This window comes from Heloderma suspectum, chromosome 1 (genome assembly GCF_057233095.1).
Source record: "Heloderma suspectum isolate Gila_16-S chromosome 1, 16-S_ref, whole genome shotgun sequence".
Taxonomy (NCBI): Eukaryota; Metazoa; Chordata; class Lepidosauria; order Squamata; family Helodermatidae; genus Heloderma; species Heloderma suspectum.
The window spans coordinates 400,046,092-400,068,290 of NC_139458.1; the positions used below are offsets into that span (position 1 = coordinate 400,046,092).

Below are 22,199 nucleotides of genomic sequence, written 5' to 3' on the forward strand. Positions count from 1 at the left end.
TGGTTGTGTGCTGGGTAGGTAGTACTTATTTGGTCAGGAGAACACTAGTTGGCCTTTCTAAACACAGTCTCATAAAGCATTTTGCTATAAATTAAGATTAGTATTCCTTGAACAAACATTGGAATGAAGCATTGGAGTTTATTATTCTAGGTTATTCTGCTGCAGAAAAAGATAACTTTTACCTACAGGAAAGCTGTAGACACCTACCATAGCCTTCTGGAATTTGAAGCCATCTGTCTTCATCTAAACAAGATGCGTCAATCCCAGTGTCTCCCTCCACTGAGAAAGCAGCCATTCAGTCCTTCCAATGTTAACTACCATCTCTCAGTTTTGAAATGAGCCAAATATAATCAAGCAATAAGATAAATTACCAGTATGTCACATGCTATGAAAAATGAATGATCTATCCTTCCATTAAGAAACCATAGCACCCTTACAAAGCAGAGTTCATTAACTTCTTTCGAGATGTTTGGAGGTGTTAAATCCCCTATTACATTGCTCATTGTATAAAACGCATGATGGAAGTTTAACTTGCCAAGAGTCTAGATTGATAGTTTGCTTTAATTCTTCATTTCCCTTCCACAATGCATTATACAACATGTTGTACCCCTGTAGAAAAGGACAGACAATTCCTAAAAGTTAACATGTTAATAAACTAGGTGAAGTTCTAAAGACTACGAAATGTACATCTTACAGTGCACACAGTATGTTCACATTTGTACCTTGTAAGCAACATAGGGAAGGGACCTGTCTTCTTGATTATTTTATTCCGTAAAGCAGCATGTATATCAATGGCATTATATTAACAAAACAGTGGCCGTTAAAATTATGAGCTGGAAAGGCTCTAGTTCAAAGCTTACCTCACTCATGTACTAACTAGATGGCCTGAGGCAAGCCACCACCTCTCAGCTTCAGTCCTCCCCATATGGAGATGATCTACCTTATAAACATGTTATGATTACAAAGAGTGCATGAAATGCTTTAAACACTGGGTACAATTCTTCCCCATATGGGCATGGTGCCTTTGCACAAGAGGCTCCGTAGAGTCCTGTCGCTCCCCTTCCCATTTTAGCACATGCAGTGGAGCATGTACAAGGCAGTGTACTAGAGCTCTCTAGGAAATTGTGAATTGCAGGGATAACGTTACATAATGTCTTACGATTGCAGGTTCAAGTTGCAAACTTTTCATCCATATGGCCTGAAAATACAAGACAGTACCCTACACCCTTTTCTCAGAAGATTGTTATCAATTGCTAATATTTTCAAGGCAGATGTGGCTAACATTGTTAGTAATAACTGGTTTATGCTACCATGAGTAAAAGGAATACAAAAGTGTTAAATTGCTTTATACTTTAATATTAAAGCCAAATATATGCAAAATAATGTTTGATAACAAGACATTTAGAATTGCGGTATGATCAAGTTAACAAATTGCACCACATGATGTATGCAAAGTTTATTAATACTAGTAAAAAATATGGTGGCTCAATGGAAAAGGCAAACATGAAGATAAAGCAGCCATGCTGCCTTCTTTCCATTAATATTCCCAATATGGAACCATGTTAGAAGTAGGAAGTGAGAACTGACTGAAGACCAATAGACAGGCCACAGATATTAAATATTTAGCATGTAAGGAGCCAGGAGTGGGAAACAGTTACGCACAACAGAAAATGCTTCCCTACAACAAAAATGGTAGTGCATGCCAGCCTGCATTAAAACAAGGCTTGAACTTAAAGTCTGTACCAGAACTGGACTTCATATTAATAGTTATATAAAGTCAACACCAATTTAGAGTACTTTAAAAATGTTTCTATTGGTTGTGCTGTGCAGCCACGTTCTTTGTGTAGGAGGATATTCTCCCTATACTGTCTTATTCCACTTCAAACACATGTTCTGTTAGAAAGAAAGACTTACAGATGCATAAATGTAAACATTTCATCCAGTTTAGTGTTAAAACTTTTGATATATATTTTGGATATAGATGTCCTTCAGCACTTTTATAAGGTATAATCCTGGCAGGTAGAGTCACTTTTCTTATGCCGTGGAGAAACGGTTGCCTTTGTAGGTGATGGGGAAGCTGTACCGAGTGCTTCAGAACCTCCTTCCACAATACTTGGTGAAGACACCAGATGAGGTGCTTTCTTCCTTCCCAGGAATCCTCCTCCTCCGCCTTCAAATCCACTTTTCTTTTTACTGTCTGCTTTGGCTTCATTTTCTTCCTCAGTTCCTCTTTTCTTCAACTCTGATAAAGCTTCGGGCACTTTCTGAACTTCATTTCCACCATCTGCTGCTTTAGCAGCTCTTACCTCAAGTGCTGATGCTGAAGCCTTTTTGTCAGTTATGTTTTCACCTATCCTCTTCATTTCTGTCTGTACAGGACTCTGGTTGCCATTCTGAGGAACAGCTCTGTCTACCATAGTTTTGTTCAAATTAAAAGCCTGAATTTCTCTGTAACTGTGAAAACTTTCTGTCCGCCGTGCCCTGGCTAATAAAGGGCTCTCTCTGTATGGCCGTATAGAGCCATATGTAGCAGTTTCATGGATGGTTTCACGATGCTGCAGCTGGAGGCTGAAAACATTTAGAGTAATGGTATCATTATTTATTACATTTTTATTCCGGCCAACAGCCAAAGCTCTCTGGGCGGTTCACAACAATTAAAAACCATTAAATACAAGACAACAAAATACAGATGATAAAATACAATATAAAAGTTTAAAACTACAATATAAAAATAACCAAACAGAAGCTAGCACCAGTGCAAAAATACCAGATATAAAACAAACTGAAAAAAACTAAAATTCCTGGAAGAATTAAAAGGTCTTCACCTGGTGCTGAAATGAGCTCAATGTAGGCGCCAGGAGAACTGCTCTGAGAAGCTCATTCCACAACCAGGGTACCATAGCAAAAAAGGCCCTCTTCTTAGTAGCCACCCACTTCACTTCCTTTGGTGGGGGCTCCCAGAGGACTCCTGAAGCTAATCTTAGGGTCTAGGCAGGTATATATAGGAGGATATGATCCTTCAGGTAGCCTGGCCCCAAGCCATTTACTGGAAACGGACTGGCAGTGTGGATGGCATAATACTACTGGCATAATATGATCATGCTGGCCAGCGCCTGTCTTGCTGCCCTATTTTGAACCAGCTGGTGTTTCCAGATCATTTTTAAAGGCAGCCCCATGTATAACGCATTGCAGTAATCCAAACGAGGTTATCGGAGCATGGATAACTGCAGCTAGGCTATCTCTGTCCAGATAAAGATGTAGTTGGTATATCAGCCTAAGCTGATAAAAGGTGCTCCATGCCACCACCTGTGCTTCGAGTGACAGTTCTGGATCCAAGACCACCCCCAAACGACAAATCTCATTCTTTAGGGGGAGTGCAATCCCCACCAGAACAGGTTCAACACCACCCACCTCCATCTTGCCTGGACCGGGTCTCAGTTTATTGGGCCTCATCCAGCCCATTACCTCACCCAGGCACTGGTTCAGAATGCCCACTGCCTCACCTGGATTTGATGAAAAGGAGATAGTGTCACCTGCATATTGATGACACCTCAGCACATATCTCCGGATAACTTCCCCCAGCAGTTTGATGTAAATGTTGAACAGCATAGAGGATAAAATAGAACCCTGTGGCACCCCATAGCATAACTGCCAAGGGACAGAGCAATAATCCCCCAGCACCATCTTCTTGGAATTGGCCATCCCAGTAGGAGCGGAACCACTGCAGTGCAGTACTTCCAAGTCCCAGCCCGGATAGCCTATCCAGAAGAATACCATAGTCAATGGTATCGTAAGCTGCTGAGAGGTCCAAGAGAATCAACAGGGTCATACTCCCGTCCCCCTCTCAGCAAAGGACATCCCACTAAGCAACCAAGGCAGTTTCTATTCCAAAACCAGGTCTGAAGCCCAAAGGAAATGGATCTAGATAATTTGTTTCATTCAAGAGTGCCTGGAGTTGACCAGCAAGCACCCACTTAAGCACCTTGCCCAGGAAGGGGATATTAGCAACTGGTCTATAGTTGTTAACATCTTCTGGGTCCAGATTACACTTTTTCTGGGGTGGCCTGATAACTGCCTCCTATAAAGTTGCCAGCACCACTCCCTCTCTCAGGGAGGAGTTGATAACCCCTTGGACTCAGCCAGACATCCCCTCCCTATTAGATGTAATAAGCCATGATGGGCAAGGGTCAAGCACACAGGTGGTCGATTGGACTTAGCCAAGCACCTTGTCTGCATCCCCGGGCCTCAACAACTGAAACTCATCCAATAAAACTGAACCAGATGGTGCTCTGGACATTTCAACTAGTGGAAATGCACTAACTGTGGTGTCCAAGTGGTGTCCATGAACGCAAGCAACTTTATCTTCAAAATGCCGTGCAAGCTTGTCACAGTGTGCTACCAAGGGTTCCACCATCTCTCTCCCTGGCCCAGATTGCAAAAGGTCACGACCCACTCGGAAAAGCTCCACTGGATGACACTGAGAAGATGCAATGCTTGTGGAAAAGAACTCTCTCTTTGCCACCCTCATCGCCCCAGAGTAGGCTTGATAATGAGCTCTAACTTGTGCTCGGTTAGACTTGCCACGAGTCTTCCTCCACCTGTGTTCTAACCATCTTCCCTCTTGCTTCATTTCCCTCAGCCCAGGTGTATACCAAGGGCCTGCCTGGGCTCTGCTCAGAGGGAGAGGGCACTTGGGAGCGATTGTGTCAACTGCCCTAGTCATCTCTGCATTCCACTGAGTAACCAGGGCCACCACAAGGGCACAATCCTGAAAACCCACCCACCAAGCATATCAGGTGAGCATTCACAGGCAGAAGTGAAGCTTTCACCTTGGCTACTATCCCCCCCAACTCAGCTCTCACCACAGCTTGAACTGAAAGCTAACACCCCACCATCCTTGGGAGCAACACTCCTTGCTCACCCAGGAGAACCCACAACTAACAGCCCACATAAAACATTCACTCTACAGAGGGATATGCATTCGGTGAGTTTGGCAGTGACAGCTCCTTGGAAGCAGGAACCCAGATGTAGTCAATTCCAGCTCATTCAATGTGCCACTCTGTCTTGTGTTCTGCCTCCCATTGGCCCTTTGGCTTGCACCAACAGTGCTGTTCACTGTTCATTTCTGGGAGGTACCTATTCTGCACCTTTTACAAAATAAACCTGTAACTTTTCTTCTGTTGGCAATTGGGTGTCATGAAGATGTGACAATTGGCTGTCATGAAGATGTCATGTCAAGATGTGGCAACTATAATGTACATTTCTAACAGGGAACCATCATGTCTAAAAATACAGAGTCACAAAATAAAAGAATGAAAAATTGGGCCTGCACCTTACCAGCCACTACACACATGCACAAAGTCATTCTTACCAAGGACTTACCTAGAGCTTGATTCACGTAGGCGACTTTGCTGTACCACTGAAGTGGCTGGACTGATATTAGGAGTTGCACAACGAGATGTGCTCAAGTCACACTGATCCAAAAGTTTAAGCAGTTCTTCTTCAGTAGGACCACCCACATCTTTGAGAGAGAAACACAGATCAGAGACCACACCAGAGAGACAGACAGACACTTGAATGTAACAGCCATATTTGCCCCAGACCAGCATCTTCTCTTGACAGCATACTTAAGGACATTTAAGTAGAAGTTTATCATTTGACAGCATGCTATTTCCAGCTATCCACCCCAGGCTTCCGCAACTTGCAGTTCAGGGACACTTTAAGCTCACTTCTATGAAAAGTTTGACTACACCAAGACAGGTACCTTTTTCTTCACTTTTATTAACCATATCCATTGCCGTAGTTAGGTCCCACATCTGAATACTGCCATTCACGTGCCCTGTAAAGAGGTAGCGTCGTGGCCTTGAGCCCATTCGACTGGATCCCTCACATTCTCGTACGGTGAAGGATGAAATTGTAGTACAGTCAACTGCCTGTATTTCACATATCCTACATGAGAATTAGCACAATTGCACATGGTCACAAATTTGGAAAAATAAGGGGTTGCCCCACATATTTACTTTTATCTTCAGGTAAAAGGTTACAAATTACTATTAAAACAGAAATTGTAATGGTGATTTGTAGCCTTTCGCCTGGAGATTGAAAAAAAAAATCAAGAAAATGTGCCACAGATCCTTTATACCAAATTCTTCCGAAACTTTATTAAAATTAATGAACTCAAGATATGACACATTTGTTACTACAATATGCCATAGATGCTAGATTCTATAAAAGTCTTTGTTTTCAGTTATTCAAATAGATAAAGGTTGCAGGTTTTGGTATACAAGGTAACAACCGATGAGGCAGCCCAGTGACAACTATGGGAGGGGAAAGAGCCCAAGGACCTTAATGGAGCTCCATCTACCTCAGCCAGCAACTGACGATGTGTATGTAGGACTATGGACTATGGTCATAATGTATGCTCACCCATCCCAAAAAGATTTAAGCAAGAAAAGGTAAAGTCAAAAGACTTGCAGTGCCTTCTTATTGCTACTGCTGCTTCTGCAACACCACAAACATTTCATTTTGTAGCCCAGGCTATGTCAACGTGACCACAATTCCTTCCCCTGCCATTGTGGGAAGCTTCTGTCTGCATGATTTGTTCTACAGAATTCTCCACCACCATCACCCCACCACCCAATAATGTAGACTTGTGTGACTAGGTCCAGGACTACTACTGCTTAGTAACTGAGATCCATCTCCTTTTACTGCAGAGTTGATTGTCCCACAGCAGTTCAGGAAGAAATGCATAAAGATGGACAACATCTGAATGCACCCACAAATTGCTGCCATGGGAACAGATAACCAACACAATTATTTCGAGGACAAAATGGGTATACGTGAATGCAAGTTTAATTAACATGTAGAAGGCATAGGTTGATTAGACTATGCCTGCAGTAATCAAAGGGAAGAAGGAAAACAGTAAGAGGTCGAAGTTGATCAGGCTTTGAGTTATTACATTAAGGTTTACCCTAATACAACACCAATTTTAATAAACATGTGGCAGTTTCTTCCTGTGCATGCACAGAACATTAAATCATGGTGATTTATAACATATATTGGGATGATAATTTGGCCTCCAACCATATTAAAAGCTTCTAATGTTATTTACTTAAAAACAAACAAGCTGCCAAAGGGATAATCTAGATGCCTGGAAAATATACTCTTGATTAATTTCTCTAACAGTTGCTTATGATTGTATGTAATGAACTTTGATGCAAAGAAGATTGATTCCCTTAAAGAGCTTTATTCATTAGAAGATTAAGCAATAAGAAAGGATAGGCCATGTGTTATAGATACTGTGTGCCTGTGAAATGCTATTAGCAGCCATGGTTGTACTAGCAGTTTCAATTTTAGAACAGTGCTATTTTCTTTAACTAGCATCCAGGGCTTTCAAAAACACTTTAGCTGCTGTTTCCACATCTTTGGATTTCATTTACTTTTAAACGGCCAGGCAACATATCATATTTTTTAATGAAAGGTAGCAATACACACTAGCATATGGGATGAACAGAAGAGAGCTCTAAAATAAGGGATATAATTAAATGCCCATTAAAAAAGTGAAAGTTAAAAGCAATCCTGCCTGTAGGTAAACTATGGTTGTAAAATACATATTCTACTCTTTCGAGATAAGCCAAGACCCAAATTGATTCTTTGTCCTTCTATACCCTTGTATCCAGATTGTCAAATACGTAAAAATTTGGTGGTCTTAAATATTTCTGTGATAGTGTACATCCATTTTAAAGATAGGTAAAACATTTGTACAGGTCACAGAGAATCACTACCCTGTGCTCCAAAAAGTAGGATACCATGACCTCCACTCCGTTTTTTTTCTTTCATTGTGAAGAAACTAATGAAGGACAGATGCAGAATGAAAACAATATTTAAGAATGATATGCAGAATCCATGGGTGATGAACAGCCTTGACTCTTAATGCTAGTGACACAATATTAGAACGGACGCAAACTTGCTTATACACATAAAGTTGGTGGTCTTGACATTGCGCAGGAAAGTACTACATACATTTTGAGGAGCAGAAATTTAGGGCAGAAATTGTATCCAGTACATAATTCCTACCAATAGTTGTCCGAGTCTTTGGCACACAACGTTTAGGAACTTCCTTAGGAATCTTTTGAAAGTAACTATTCTTTGATGATACCCACTTAGACATGATTTGCGTCACTCCAGGACACCTTTGCAAAATTCCATGTTGTAGGCACTCTGTCTTTCCCTTACCCTACACCAACACTGGCACTGGTAGCCACATGGCATAAACATGATGGGACTCTCTGACTCCATGGGCCCGTTAAGTGTCCAGTCCTGAGTACAACTATTCTTCCAGCCTCTTCTTCCTTCTAATAAACCGTGCCCCTGAAAAAAGTGTCCATGTTTGTACATTTGTGGAATATAACATAGTCTGTCCATGCAGTGGAGGGAGAATGCTAATGAAAGCCAATTGGGGGCGGGGGGGTTGATGCAGGAAGGAAAAACTGAACACAAGGTACAAGTTCATTTTCTGCACTTTTGTGGGACAACAATCAGATAGATGAACATCAGTACCAAGCACAATCACTGGCCTGATGAAAGAGAGAAAAAAAAACTAGCAGCCTAACACAGGATGCTTTCTAACTTCCCACATTTCATCAGGTTTAATGCAATCCATGTTAATATAGAGATTTTGTTTATCATGCTTTGTCTTGAGGATGAGACATTATCATCCCGCTATTCTGAATCTGGTCTCTGGCCAAATCAATAGGGTCAGTCCAAAGTGTTTCAAGACTGACAATCTAACACAAATTTTGGTGGCACAGCTGAACCCAGAAACAAGTAACTAGGGAATCTAGTGCCTTGTGTTTCTAGTTTAAAAATCCCCCCCCGCCCCCACCATTACTAGGCTGCAAATTTGCAATAAACCTTAAGCTTTCCCTTTAATGTCTAGCTGCACTATGATTTTGTTGCTTACCTTTTCCCAGTAGAAGAAAGCCTCACAAAGAGTTTGTTAGTAATGGGAACAACCTTTTGGATAAACACCTGTTGATCATCTCGCTCACCAAATGGCCCTGTAATTAGAAAGCAAGTGAAGAGTTCTCATTGCCACAATTCAATGCTCTCAAATATTCTTCAAATGTTTTGTTAAAGAGCCACAGAGTTTTATTCACAAGTTCCTAACTTTTCCCCTTGACATGCTCAAAAATGGACCCATCACTAACTCATGTGGCCTGTCTCAGTTCCCTTACAGCTTGCTTGTCCTACCTGCCTCACCACCACCCAGATGCTCTTCTTGTTGTTCCTTGGCTTCACTTCAGTCATTTCCCCATCAAGGCCTATTTTCAAAATCACTACCCTATATTTGAGTAACTGAGCACTCACTATTGTTACTAGTAACTGCTTCAGATTACAACAAATAGACATTTGGCATCTTAACGACAAAGAAATGTATTCTGGCATAAGCTCTCATGTCCAGAATAAATTTGTTAGTCTTTAAAGTGCCACAAGACCCTGACTTAATCCATGGTTAACCCATGTTTTGTTGCCCTACATGGTGTTTGTCTGGCAGATGATCAAACAAACCATGGTTTGCTTTCTCAATCTTTGGGCTGTTGATTTCCCTCCTCCTTTGCCTACTCCCTTCCTGTATCCCAAATGCTTTTGTGGTGCTATAGTCCTGGCATGTAAAGCAGTTGGTTTTTTTTAACCACTCTTGCCCCTGCCTCTGTATCCTGGCAAAACAACCCATGGTTCTGGGTTCACACAGAATGACAACCCAGAGTTTAAACACTCCAGAGTTCACAACCCAACAACAAACCATAGGTTCTGTTTCTGGGTTGTTCATGATTACCAAACCATGAGGAAGTGGGGAAAAAGAGACTGGTAGTTCCTCCCCCACAACCCCATTTTTATTATCTTAATTTTATCTTTTACTCCAAATTACCTGGAGGAGTTTCACAAAAATGTAGAGTGGAGTCACGTCTCCCAAATACATGTAGTAGGCAAAAGAGCACTCTAATTGGTAAAGGGTATGAACAGTTAAGTGACTGATAAATGAATCCTTGCACAAGTCTCATGCCACCTAGTTTAAGGTAGCTGCTTCTTCCAATGGTCCAACACAGGACAACTTTGGGTCTTTTGCCATATCCCTCCTCTATGGGGCACTGTAATACAGGAATGCTCAATTAAAGGACAGAATAGCCACCCTGTGGTTTCACTTGGAATGCTTCAACTACCTATATCATTTCCAGAAGAGTAACTGCCATGACTTTCAGTCTCCTCCAAGGACAAAATTTTAAATGATGCCAAAGGTGTGGATCCTGGCTGTGTTGAAATCATTCCTCGGAAACGTGTCACTGTCCATGTCCGAACGTGATTGTTATCTGCACAAACTAGAAATAATACAAGAGAATGCTTACAAGAGATATAGCATTATAATCCTAAACTATAAACTCAATGTTTTTGAATAGTGGTACACTGGTACTAAATCTCCAAAGGAGAAGGGGATAGCAGAGGATGAGATGGCTAGATAGCATCACCGATGCAATGAATATGAACTTGAGCACGCTCCGGGAGAGAGCGGAGGACAGGAAGGCCTGGCGTGCTATGGTCCATGGGGTCACGAAGAGTCGGACACGGCTTAACGACTGAGCAACAACAACTAAATCTCCATTCCTACAGCCATTCCTATAGCCTCTACAAGAATTACTTTGGAATGGTGGTTAAACAGAAACCTGCTATAACTGTTTGAACTGGGAATGGCTTATAAGTCCCATGGCTACATTCTGAGAGATATAGAGCAAACCATAGTTTATTAAAATCTGATAAAATCAAACAAAAAAATTCTCACCCCATATTGGAATGTTCTGCTTTTATACTTGTGGGCCATTTTAATTAGGGGTGCGCACTGACAAGATTTGGTTCAGACCTTGATTTGGAAAACAGTCTAATTTGCCTCAAACCAATTTGGATGCCGCCCGTTTTGATTTGGGGGCCCAAACCTCAATTCAGAAATATGAAGCTTTATGCTTCCCATTGGAAATCAACAAATGACTAATGTACGGCTATCTGACAAAAGTGAAAGAAATTTGCAGATGTTTTAAAAAAGCAAACTGCCGATAACTGTTTTATTTCTTGGCAGAATTGGATGAAATTTTCAGGCACAGTTGCCCCTTCTGAGGAGAACAAGTCTGCCACGTTTCAAATTAATAGGAGCAGCATGGTTTGTGCCGGATCAGCATTTACAGTTTGGGGGTTTTCAAAAAAGGACATCTTTGAGTGTAAATGAACTGTATAGTAGACAGACACCTAATGTGATCAGAAACAAAACAAAATATATGCAGGAAAAAACACACTGGGCTGAATCCAACGGTATGTGAGTGGACTTAAGGGGCTTCCCTTTTCCTCCTCACCCCTGTACACCCCCAAAATCTGCTCCACAGTCCCCCAACCCTCTGGAGCAGATGTGGGACTGCATGGAGGGATGAAATGGGAGGGAGAATTCAATCTGCTAGCAGTGTCCATTCTGCTGGTGGAAGAACACCAACAGATACAACTAAATGCTGATATGGATCCCAAGGATGGAGCTACAGTGCATCACTGTCTGCCACACACTTAACATTTATTCTTTATTCCTCTCTGTCTCTCTGTATATGTACACACTCTTCATCTCTTGCTCTCTCCTCCACTCCCCATTCCAGGCAGTAATACTGTTACCAAAGGATGAGCTGCCCAGTAATTGCCAGCTCTCCATCCAATGCTGACATTTGTGTTTGAACCTCACCCCACTGTACCACCACTGCCAATTTTAGTTTCCTCTATTGGTTGCCTTCATGACTCTTTAGTCTCACTGGGCTTCCACATCAGAAATTTAGCTTGACCAGAAGATACATGTGGGGAATTGGCTTTTATCCACTGTATACTTCATTTTTTGTTTTAGCTTTAGAAAGGAATACATCACAAATTGGAAAAGCCAGGAAGTCGCATTTATTTCCACAAGACTACCTGATACCAGATGTTTCTCAGACAACATGATCTTTGTAACAGGGCTTCGGTGAACGGTGAAAGTCTGAAAGAGTTGAGGGCCTGACCCAACTGTTTCTGGGTGTTGCACAATCACACGCACTGCTCCAGAACTTGTGCCATATGCAATCTCAATCCAATTACCACTTACACCTGCACAACAACAAAACACAGAGATGCTTTAGGACACCATACCTGTTTCCAAGATGGGGCAGGGGTTCCGAGCTACCCAGGAATTCTGTATAACAGATGAGATGCCTGCACATAACGTTTATATTCTTTAGAATCTGGTTTTTGTTCATATTTGCATGCTAAGATTTGCCTTTTACTATTCTGCAGTAACACAGTATTGGTTACTGCAATTTTTTTCCCCTCAGACATCACTGAAGTGGGCAAGCAACGCTGGCAAAGCATGAATAGAAAATGAAAACCTAATGAAAATATGGACTTGTGCAGCGAACACCTTCTTGCAGAAAATGGTAGGACATTCCTATGCTGTATTCCGGAATATATCACCCCAAGTCATCGGGCTGTTTAACAAATTATACAATAATAAACCTGGAGTGGTATCCACTGTAAACCCTTAAAGGACAGACAGCCAATTCTCACTTTCTGATAAGAGCACTGTATGATTATGTATGTATGTATGTATGTATGTATGTAAGGAAGGAAGGAAGGAAGGAAGGAAGGAAGGAAGGAAGAAAGAAAGAAAGAAAGAAAGAAAGAAAGAAAGAAAGAAAGAAAGAAAGAAAGAGTCACATAGACATTTGTCAATAAAAAATGCAAAATTATCTTTAGGCACACACACCCCGCCCACTTGATGCATCTTTTAAAAACTTGTGAACATGGTTAAAACTGCATATCATGTAGAAGATAGTGGTTTTAATTTGACCAACAGCCCCTATAAGTTTGCTTACTTAGTTTCAATGACAAAAGTAGACACACATTCCCTTTCCCTGTGAATACTGGCTGCATACAGACATCACAATAAGCAAGAATTCTGGGTTATTGTGAACGAGAAGGTATGTTGCTCAGTTGCCCCCTGCTTGGTTCCACCTGCCAGTGGGAGTGGCTACACAAGCCAAGGACTCTCTGTCTGTGGCTGTTTAGTGTGACATCTAAACCGGGTTCTCTGTCTTCTTCCTCTCCTAACAAGCTAGAGTCAAAAGGCAGCATCTGTTCTTAGCTTATGACTCTGGCTTGTTAGGAGAGCAACAAAGCAAAAGATCCCAGTTTGGATGTCGCACTAAAACCAAAGACAGAGTCCCTGACTAGTTTAGGCATTCCTGCTGGCGGGGGGAACCAAGGGGGTACAATCGAGCAGTGGGCACTAGCATGCTTGGTCATTCTAAAGAGTTCTGGCTTATCGTGACGTCTGAAGACTAGCATTGTCAAAGATACAAGCCAATAAGGCATTTTGCCATACAGAGACACAGTATAAGGGCTGTCCTCTAAGTGGTGTGGCCAGTCAGTGGCACAGCCTTGAAAATGGCAGATATGACATAAAATCATAAATAAAACCTATGCATGAATATGTATACTGTGTTGGCATACTGTCTGTGTGCAGATACAGGAAATATGAACATACTGACTGGGTTCACATGACACGACAACCCATCATGGGTAACTAGCCACAGTGGGTTGTATTGTCATCTGAACCCAGATCGCTTCCCACAAGGTGGCTTATCTGGGGGCAACAAGCCACCCTGACAACGGATGGCTTGTTCTAGGGCTTGTTCAACCCATGATGGGTTGGCAGTCGTTTGAACCCAGCAGAACCAACCCATCATGGGTTGTGGTAACCGGGTACAGAGCTGCTCAGCAAGAGCAGCAAAAAACCCTGCCGCTTTTCCTGATTGCGCCCGCCTGTGCCGCCTCAAGCCTCCCCCTCCAGTGACTGGCCCTCGAACAATGCCCACACGGCACTTTGGGGGGCCTGTCACTTGTTCACCAACCTCCCCACTTTTATTTTCAGCCCCAGAAATTTAGGCAAATGGGGCCATAATCTTTTTTTATTATTTTTCCTGGTCTTCTGGAAGTGCGCAAGTGCGCACTTTTGGCTGTCCAATACATATAGCCTTGCCTTGTCAATGCCCTTGTATATTTCAGCTGTCAAATGGAACCAGCTGTACTAAGAAACATAAAAGGCAACTGATAAGGTGAGACGGCATATAGGCTAATTTGCGCACCGTTGAGAGTGACAGGTTGGAAAAGTAAGTGCACCAAACAGGGGGTGGTGACAAGATCGTCCAGTTAGCGAGGTGATCCTCAAGGTTTTAAGTGTTGAACTGACACTTGTCGGTGTCCTGCTTCCATTCAACATTTCCCTGACTTTCCAGCTGCTCCTCTAGTTCCCCTGATTTTTGCAGCTTCCTTCTGCAGTAACCGCAGCAGTAACTGCACCTCCAAAAGACCAACCAACAACAAAAATTATGGCCCCATTTGTGCAAATTCCTGGGGACAAATTTTTAAAAAGCCAGGGAATTTAAAGGGGTCATGATCAGAGCAGGGAGGGGCAGGGGATGAGCAGACAAGATGGCTTCTGCCGTGAAGGACACTAGGATACCAGTTGGAAAGAACAACCCACAGTGAGCCCAATCATCTGTGGGCGCACCCTGGGTTGTTCTGAAAATAAGCCACACTGCTTAGCTTATTTGCAGGGTTGGTTGTTGTGTCATGCAAAGCGGCCCTTAGTTTTCAAAAGTTTTCAAAGTCCGCCCTTAGTTTTTCAAGAGAGACCTTTGAATTTCTTTTTAAAATCACTAAATGTAAAAATCATAATTGGCTTCTGCTTGTACAGTGGATCATTCTGTGTATTCATTGCTGCAGACAACAGGTTCAATTGGAAAGGTCATAAAACTGTTGCCACATAGTACCAAATAGCATTCCCTAATAATTTTAAAGGACATTAAGGGATGAAGATGGTACAAACTTGTTTTGGGTGTGAGGTAAACACTAAGTGCTGTTATGGCATCATTGGAAGGATCGTGGTAAAGTTCTGTCACCAGAAGATCGTTATCCTTCATTCGTAATGGAAATTTTTGCATATCTGCAAAACGAAAGATAGAAAAGTTATTTTAAAGTGACAAATACATTTAGATCATTAGGATGATTCTACTATGATTACTTCTATCAGGGATAGAAAAGAATAAGACCACAAATTAAACAAAAACAGTGAAGACGTGTAATGTGTCGTTAATCTTATTGGGGGAGGTGGGGTGTTTTCCTGGTCTTACCAATGTAATATATGGAGCCATTGTTGCAGCCCAGCAGTAAGAATGATCCAGCGGTATCATAACTAGTGATGGGAACAACATCTTGAACCTAAGATAAATAAATGCAAATACTCAATTTAAAATGACATTTTTCATATTCAAGGCCTTTTAATTTCAGCAGAGCTAACCCAATATGTGACCTACATAATCTGACAACATACTTACATTTTTCCTGTTTTAAGTGAAGATAATTTTATCAGAGTTAAGTTGGAGCAATTTAAAGGCCATTTAAAAGTTACATTTTACAATGCAACTTTCCCACAATTTTATGGAATATATGAAAGAACTGTTACAGTATCATGAAAGCAGCTCATTCTCTAGAAATTTTCAAAATGTGATAACTCAATCTTACTATGGGAGATTGTTTCACAAGGGCATTTGAAGCCATGAAAACTGAGACAAAAATTAACATTTTGGCAATTCTTCCATGTCTAGAATGCTTGCTCTTAGAATTCAGAACAAATTATTAAACATTAAGGAATAACTCTGTTCTTTCCCACACATTAAACTACCAACTCCCAAATAATAACCCTTTAAGTCTCCTGCTATCCCCGAATGTTTTCACCAACATGGAGACAACAAGGGACTTGCCATTCCAAAAGAGTGTTTATTGAGATGTTTTTGGCAAGAAACTAATGTACCCAAGAGCAATAATGATCAGCAAGTTAATTATCAGCTCTGTCCAACTTTCTTATCATTCCAGTTAAATTCTACTTATCTTGAGAAGCAACACATTCAAACTAGGTGTCACACTCAGGCCCAGCATCAGGGCTCAGCATGGCCAGGCAGCTGCTGAGGGCCCAGGAGTTCAAAAGGGCCCAGGAGTTCAAAAGGGCCCATCCATGCCCATGCCCCCGAGTCTGCTGCTGCCCTCCTCCTCCTTACCCACCTGGGAAGAGGCATGGCAAAGCCTGCAGGCCCTGTGGTCCCCTGTTTTAAAAGACATAATTGTTTTACTTACATTTTGAGTAGCAGTGATCTGAACCAATCAGACATTGGCTTTGGGGGGGGGGGATCATGACCAATGAGGGCACAGGGCAGTCTTTACGTCACTCCTGTGCCCTCATTGGCCATGTCCCACCAAAGGCAGTATCCAATTGGTTCAGATCACTGCTGTTGAAAACATAAGTAAAAACTATTTCTTTTTAGAATTGCGCACGGGGCCTGTACTTGACCAGTCTGGTGCCATGGTGACCAGTCTGGTGCCCCGCTGGGGGCGGGGGGAGGAGGATGAGCCATACCAGGTAAAAAAAAATATGGAGGAGGGGTTGGGCTGGCTGGTGGCTGGGCAGGGGGGCTTCAGGGGTAAGGGGGCTTAGCTGGCTGACAGGTGGGCAGGGGCTTCAACAGTGATGGCAGTGGGACAGGGGGCTTGCAGCCAGGCGGCTTCAATGGAACTTCAGTGGTGGTGGGCTTGGGCAGCAGTGGATAGGTAGCAGGGGCCTAGCAGCAGGATTATGCCGAGGGCACACTGGAGTCTGGCGCCGGCCCTGGTCACACTTATCTTCCAGCTCCCATTGTTTCAAAATGCTGTACATTTCCAGGGAAGAGCACATATGCTCTTAACCTACTATATGGGACATTTATAGAAAATCTAAACAAAGAGAGTAGGAGTATTATGGAGTAAAATCCCATAATACTGAAGCATAACCAGATGCTACACGGCAAATTTTCTATGCAGAATATAGTGACATACAAGTTTAAAACTATGTTTCAAAAGAAGTCAACACACATAGTGTCACAGACCTTTTTATGATTTGATAGCAGGCAACTCGCTTTTCAATGACTTCTTCAAAGGAAAAGTCTCACGTGAAAAGGATTTCAAAGCTATGATTCCTCCCTCCAATAAGAGGGCAGATTTACTAACTGCAAAACCTTTAAATGTTTTCTGTTTCTCTACACAAGAGCTTGTGCATTTATTACCATTATGTGGATCTGCCATGAATAAATAAAACTGATTTAGGATGCAACATTTAATTACTACTGAGAACATAGGTTCTTGTATATTGCCCTGCCCTTTGGTGAGCATAACAAGCTGCCAGCCTTCTTTGCAACTTGGAAACTGCAGAGGTAGGTGGAGATCGTCCCAGCAGTTGTGCTATGATCCCCTCCACCTCTCCAACTCCAAAGGAGGGAGGATGATTGTGGGTTGTTTGGCAAATGTGACTGGAGAGGCTTGGCTACACAAGGCTAAACCATCATCTCCCTTGCCTGTGCCAGCCATTCCATTTCTGAAAAAGTAAAGGCCAGAGAGGACTGGACACTTTCAAACAGCAGTGTCCAACCCAGCACTCTTCCCACCGGCTCATCTCCAAGGCCAGCCAAAACTGTAGACCCCTGACATCACCAGTTGTTTAGAAGCGGAATGGGGAACCTTTTTCCTGTTGTGGTCTGCGCTACCTCCATCGAAACCTGTCAGGATTTGCAATCCAGCAGTCAGCACAGCCACAGTCAACTCTATCCTCCAGCTGCACTGTCAGCGAACAGGCAAATTCACTATGTGTAGAAATGAGCATCCAGCCACCTCCCTCCCTCTTGGGTTAAAAGTTATTGTAGAGCTGGAAAAAGTGCAGAGAAGGGCAACTAAAATGATCAAGGGGCTGGAGCACCTCCCCTATGAGGGGTTACAAGAGCTGGGATTTTTTAGCTTGGAAAAAGGGAAGGTAAGGGGAGACATGATAGAGATCTACAAAATTATGCATGGCGTGGAGAATGTGGATAGGGAAACATTTTTCTCCCTCTCTCAAAATACTGGAACCCAGGGTCATCCTATGAAGCTGATTGGTGGGAGATTCGGGACAGATAAAAGGAAGTACTTTTTCACACAGCACATAGTTAAACTATGGAATTCGCTACCACAGGATGTAGTGATGGCCACCAATTTGGATGGCTTAAAAGGGGTTGGACAAATTCCTGGAGGAAACGGCTATCAACAGCTACTAGTCTTAATGGCTATGTGCTTCATAGAGGCAATGAACCTAGGTACACCAGTTGCTGGGGAATATGGGTGGGAGGGTGCTGTGGGACTCCTGTCCTGCTTGTTGGTTCCTGGTCAACTGCTGGTTGGCCACTGCGTGAACAGAATGCTGGACCCTTGCTCTGATCCAGCATGGCTCTTCTTATGTTCTGTTTTCTTTTCTACCTGGCATTTGTCATTTAAAACCACTTGCTGATCCCCCACTGCACTGGGACAAAGAGAGACAATGGGTTGCACCCAGAGCAACATTCCTCCTCAAGCCTCTGTCCGCTCCTTTTCTCCCAGGGCCCCAGTGAGTTCTCAGTGAGTGTTTGTGGCAAAAAAAAAAAGTTTAGTGAATCAAAACTTTTGTTGGAAGAGATGAAAAAGAGAGGAAAGTAGTTTCCCAATGAGAGAGTGGGAGGTAAAGTTTAGTGAATCAAAACTTTTGTTGGAAGAGATGAAAAAGAGAGGAAAGTAGTTTCCCAATGAGAGAGTGGGAGGTAAAGCAGCCCAACTGTCAAGGGCTGGGATGAGAGGAACTGAAATGGTGGAACAGAGATGTTGGGAGGAGCTTCGCTAACCACCCTTAGCAGCAGCACTGAATATAATTTAACTGAATCATTCCCACCCCCCTCCAGCAGATGTTCACTTCTATGCATCCATCTGCTGAAAATTTCTTCCTTCCCACCAACTCTATCCAGTCCCCATAACAAATCCACCCACCCCAGTTGGATGGGTGAGTGGAAAAGGAGGAGCAGTCACCTCTTGACTCTCTTCTCCTTGTAGGCTGCAAAATTACACCACCAGGCAGTAATTTTAGCTGAGCAAATGTGAAGCAGCAGCACTCTGAGGAAGCACTGGGTGGAGCTGTGCACTTTTATGCACCACACAATGGGAGAACTACAGCAGGGGCCTTTAGGGAGGCAGCTGGTACATGCTTGTGCAGAACAAAGCTGCCAGAGGAGGAGATGAGGAAAGGAGATGAGTACATCAACAGTGGGTGGGTGTATGACTGCAGTGACCAGAGATGGAAGGCAGGAATCCAGGTGGGGCACTGAAGGAAGGCATGTAGCAGCCCCAGTCAGGGTTGTGGCCAGGGGAAGAGTTTTGTAGTCTAGACTCTGAGGCCTGGCTGTCCACATTTAGACCATGATCTGGAGATTCTCCATGCATTCTTTAGACAAAAAATACATATTTTTCCTTACTTACGGTTTCTCTCTTTAGGTCTTTTCAGGCTTTCACTCATGCAGTTAACAATAGCATGGAAGTGGGCAAACCCGCAAAAATTATCCATGTATTGTGTGGTAGAGCATTAAATTAATAAATTTAAATAAATAAATAAATAAATAAATAAATAAATAAAGCAAGTCTGTAAAGGGGAGCCTGCTGTATGCATATATGGTCTTCCTGTGATTGGAAATCTTACACAATCAAGGTTCCTAATCATGGGGAGAGCTTACAGTCACACAGCATGCCCCCTTTACAGACACTACCACCAACATGTAAACATGTGACAGCAGGTGGAGCCCCACATTTCCCCTTCACATGACTATCACATGAGGGCAACGCCTGAAAAGGGCTTTTCTGTGTCAATTTCTGATCAGGTTCATGGATTTCATAAGGTAGGGGTGGGGAACTATGGCCCTTCAGATGTTGTTTGCCTTCAACTCCCATCAGCCCCAGTCAACATGGCCAATAGTTAGGAATGGTGGGAGCTGGAGTCCAGCAACACCTGGAGAGCCACAGATTCCCCACCCCAGTCAAAAAGCAACTTCTAATTCTTGCCAGCTATCCAAGGCATTTGATGTGATTACACAGACACAATATACTAAAAAACACAAAACAACTTGAACATATTCCGTAAACATAATCATTTAATTGTCAGCTCCCCATGTCTAGGCTGAACAATACTCATATGCCATTTCAACGTTACTGAGTTGCAATGCCAGATTATCCACTGCCCGCAACAGTACTGCTATACCCTGTATGCTATCAGAATTTTGCCTGAAGAATAAGCAATCAAGTAAGCCACCTCACCCCTTCATGGATCACTGCCTTGTTGTGGCGAAGGGGCTTGTGTAACTCAGTGAAGCCATAAGCTATGCCATGCAGGGCCACCCAAGACGGACAGGTCATGGCAGAGAGTTCTGACAAAATGCGGTCCACTGGAGAAGGAAATGGCAACCCACTCCAGTATTCTTGCCAAGAAAACCCCACGGAACGTATCACAAGGCTAAAAGAGATGACGCCGGAAGATGAGCCCCTCAGGTCGGAAGGTGTCCAATATACTACTGGGGAAGAGCAGAGGGTATTTCCAAGTAGCGCCAGAAAGAGTGAAGCGGCTGGGCCAAAGCCGAAAGGACACTCAGCTGTGGATGTGTCTGGTGGTGAAAAGAAAATCCGATGCTGTAAAGAACAATATTGTTTAGGAACCTGGGATGTCAGATCAATGAATCAAGGTAAGTTGGAGGTGGTCAAACATGAGATGGCAAGATTGAACATTGACATCTTGGGAATCAGCGAACTAAAATGGACAGGCATGGGCGAATGTAATTCAGGTGACCATCATATCTACTATTGTGGGCAAGAATCCCTTAAAAGAAATGGAGTAGCACTCATAGTCAACAACAGGGTGGGAAAAGCAGTACTGGGGTACAATCCAAAAAACGATAGAATGATCTCAGTAGGAATCCAAGGCAAACCATTCAACATCACAGTAATTCAGGTTTATGCCCCAACCACTGATACCGAAGAAGCTGAGGTTGATCGGTTCTATGAAGAACTACAACACCTTCTAGAACTAACACCAAAAAAAGATGTCCTCTTCATCATAGGGGATTGGAATGCTAAAGTAGGAAGTCAAGAAATCACCGGGATAACAGACAAGCATGGCCTTAGGCTAATAGAGTTTTGCCAAGAGAACACGCTGATAATAGCAAACACTCTTTTCCAACAGCACAAGAGGCGACTCTCCACATGGACATCACCAGATGGTCAATATCAAAATCAGATTGATTATGTCCCTTGCAGCCAAAGATGGAGAAGCTCTATACAGTCAGTAAAAACAAGACCTGGAGCTGACTGTGGCTCAGATCATGAGCTTTTTGTTGCAAAATTTCGGCTTAAATTGAAGAACGTAGGGAAAACCACTAAACCATTCAGGTATGACCTAATTCATATCCCTTATGAATACACAGTGGAGGTGAGGAATAGATTTCAGGGATTAGACCTGATAGACAGAGTGCCTGAGGAACTATGGATGGAGGTCCATAACATTGTTCAGGAGGCAGCAACGAAATCCATCCCAAAGAAAAAGAAATGCAAGAAAGCCAAGTGGCTGTCTGATGAGGCTTTACAAGTAGCTCACGAAAGAAGGGAAGCAAAAAGCAAGGGAGAAAGGGGAAGAGATATCCAACTGAATGCAGAGTTCCAGAGAATAGCAAGGAGAGACAAGAAGGCCTTCTTAAATGAACAATGCAAAGAAATCGAGGAAAACAACAGAATGGGAAAGACTAGAGATCTCTTCAAGAAAATCGGAGATCTCAAGGGAACATTTTGTGCAAAGACTGGCATGATAAAGGACAAAGAAGGCAGGGACGTAACAGAAGCAGATGAGATTAAGAAGAGGTGGAAAGAATACACGGAAGAACTATACAGGAAAGATCTGAATGTCCCTGATAGCCAGGATAGTGCGGTCACTGAACTTGAGCCGGACATCCTCGAGAGTGAAGTCAAGTGGGCCTTAGGAAGCATTACTAACAACAAAGCTAGTGGAGATGACAGTATCCCAGCTGAGCTATTTAAAATCCTAAAAGATGATGCTGTTAAAGTGCTGCATTCAATATGCCAACAAATTTGGAACACTCAACAATGGCCGCAAGACTGGAAAAGGTCAGTTTACATTCCAATTCCAAAGAAGGGCAATGCCAAAGAGTGTTCAAACTACCGCACAATTG

The 22,199-nt window shown here is 42.8% G+C and overlaps 1 protein-coding gene across 5 annotated transcripts in view; it reads right to left on the reverse strand.

Moving 5' to 3' along the window:
* Positions 1-548: 548 nt before the first annotated feature.
* Positions 549-22,199, reverse strand: part of KCTD3 (potassium channel tetramerization domain containing 3) — a 61,249-nt gene continuing 39,598 nt past the window's right edge. For all 5 annotated transcript variants that reach the window (XM_084828797.1, XM_084828799.1, XM_084828798.1 and 2 more), the window contains 8 exons: positions 15,246-15,333; positions 14,942-15,058; positions 11,992-12,162; positions 10,224-10,379; positions 8,963-9,059; positions 5,765-5,949; positions 5,383-5,521; positions 549-2,568 (listed from right to left, as the gene is read on the reverse strand). In XM_084828797.1, the coding sequence (XP_084684923.1) occupies positions 1,998-2,568; positions 5,383-5,521; positions 5,765-5,949; positions 8,963-9,059; positions 10,224-10,379; positions 11,992-12,162; positions 14,942-15,058; positions 15,246-15,333 (1,524 nt within the window). In that variant the 3' untranslated portion in view covers positions 549-1,997. The remainder of the gene's footprint in view (positions 2,569-5,382; positions 5,522-5,764; positions 5,950-8,962; positions 9,060-10,223; positions 10,380-11,991; positions 12,163-14,941; positions 15,059-15,245; positions 15,334-22,199) is intronic.